This window comes from Austrofundulus limnaeus, unplaced genomic scaffold (assembly GCF_001266775.1).
Source record: "Austrofundulus limnaeus strain Quisiro unplaced genomic scaffold, Austrofundulus_limnaeus-1.0 Scaffold1756, whole genome shotgun sequence".
Lineage (NCBI taxonomy): Eukaryota > Metazoa > Chordata > Actinopteri > Cyprinodontiformes > Rivulidae > Austrofundulus > Austrofundulus limnaeus.
In genome coordinates, this window is record NW_013954158.1 from 46498 (window position 1) to 48238 (window position 1741).

A 1741-nucleotide genomic window follows, 5' to 3' on the forward strand; every position below is an offset into this window, starting at 1 on the left:
CTTTTTTTTTACCGACCTCAAAAAAAGTTATCGTGCGATTAATTGATTTATTGACTATCGCGACAGGCCTACTAATGATGTCACAGCCTGACGACGTAACAGCCTAATGATGTCACAGCCTGATGACGTCACATACTGATTATGTCACAGCCTGATGACGTAACAGCCTAATGATGTCACAGCCTGATGACAAGTAACAGCCTAATGATGTCACAGTCCAATGATGTTGCAGCCTAATGATGTCATAGCTTGATGATGTCACAGCCTGATGACGTCACAGTCTGATGATGTCAGTCTTTTGACATCACAGTCTGATGGTATCACAGTCTGATGGTATCACAGCCTGATGACGTCACAGCCTGATGACGTCACAGCCTGATGACGTCACAGCCTGATGATGTCACAGTCTGATTCACAGTCTGATGACGTCACAGTCTGATGATGTCACAGTCTGATGATGTCACAGTCTGATGGTATCATAGTCTGATGATGTCACAGCCTGATGATGTCACAGCCTGATGATGTCACGGCATGATGATGTCATTACTCTGTGTGTAGGGGATGAAGTTTCCGATCCTCATCTTGTCCACGAGTTCTCGGAGCTGAAAGTCCTCCTCTGGCGTCCAGCCTCTGCGCTTCAGAGACTCTGAGACGAAACGCTGGAATGTCTGAAGACACATGAAGGCCGTCCTCCCAGACTGAGAGACAGGCATGTCAGAGAGACAGGTCAGAGAGACAGGTCAGAGACAGACAGGTCAGAGACAGGTCAGAGAGACAGGTCAGAGAGAGAGAGACAGGATGTCCCTGGTTTGTCCTCACCCCCAGCTCCTCTGCGATCCTGTCCCAGTGTCTCTCCCCGTGTCTCCAGCTGACCTCCTTCAGCTTCTGCACCTCCTCTTTGCTCCACGCCTCCTTGTTGATGGACGGATGCAGGAAGTTCCTCCAGAAAAGACGGATGTCCTCAGCGTCCTTTGTCCCTTCGAACTGAGGAAGAGGAGCAGATCTCAGCCGTCTCTGCATCAGCTGAACAGAAGACACATGGATTCATTGTCTTACGTCAATGTTGGAGATCTTCTGCCAGTCGTGTTCTTCAAATCGATCTCCGATAAGCTCCTCCTTCTTCTTCTGCCTGACCAATCAGAGCGGAGAATCAGACAGGTGTGTATGTAAACAAAAATCTGAGTTTTATTGATCCGTTCTGATGGTTAGAGGAGCTGCAGCGCCACCTGCTGGTAGAGCCATCAAACTTTATCCTGAGGACAGACCCTCAGGATGTCCAGCTCACCTGAGCAGGTCTATCTCTGTCTCCAGGCGGTCTATCAGCTCTCTGATCTGCTGCTTGTCTGCTTCACTCGCTGAGGACATCTTCTGCGTCAGGTAGTCCACCCTGAGGGGGACAGAGGGACAGAATCAAGACCCTCCGAACAACAAACCCCAGAGGACGAGGACAGGTGTCATTACCTGGACAGTTTGGGCTGGATGAGTTTCTTCAGACCGTCTTGGGTTACAGAATGGATCAGAAGGGTCTTCTGCCAGCTCTCCCCTGAACAAACAGATCAGTTAAGTTCTTAATGCTACAAGAAGAAAAAGAGCTTAAAGAAAAATAATAATTATCTTGACCTGGGTTTGTGCACAGGTGTGTCTTATACAAATCCAGCTCAGTTACAGTCTACACAGGGATCTACAGTGGTTTGCAAAAGTATTCATACCCCTTGAACTTTTCCATATTTTGTCACATTAC

The 1741-nt window shown here is 48.2% G+C and overlaps 1 protein-coding gene across 1 annotated transcript in view; it reads right to left on the reverse strand.

Annotated features, from left to right (window-relative positions):
* The window catches only part of LOC106536291 (snRNA-activating protein complex subunit 4), a gene marked incomplete at its 5' end in the record, with an annotated part of 7264 nt that extends 5721 nt beyond the window's left edge, over window positions 1-1543 (reverse strand). Inside the window, 5 exon segments of the mRNA XM_014033500.1 lie at window positions 548-698; window positions 820-984; window positions 1057-1129; window positions 1286-1387; window positions 1462-1543. Coding sequence (XP_013888954.1) covers window positions 548-698; window positions 820-984; window positions 1057-1129; window positions 1286-1387; window positions 1462-1543 — 573 coding nt within the window.
* Between the last annotated feature and the right edge of the window lie 198 nt (window positions 1544-1741).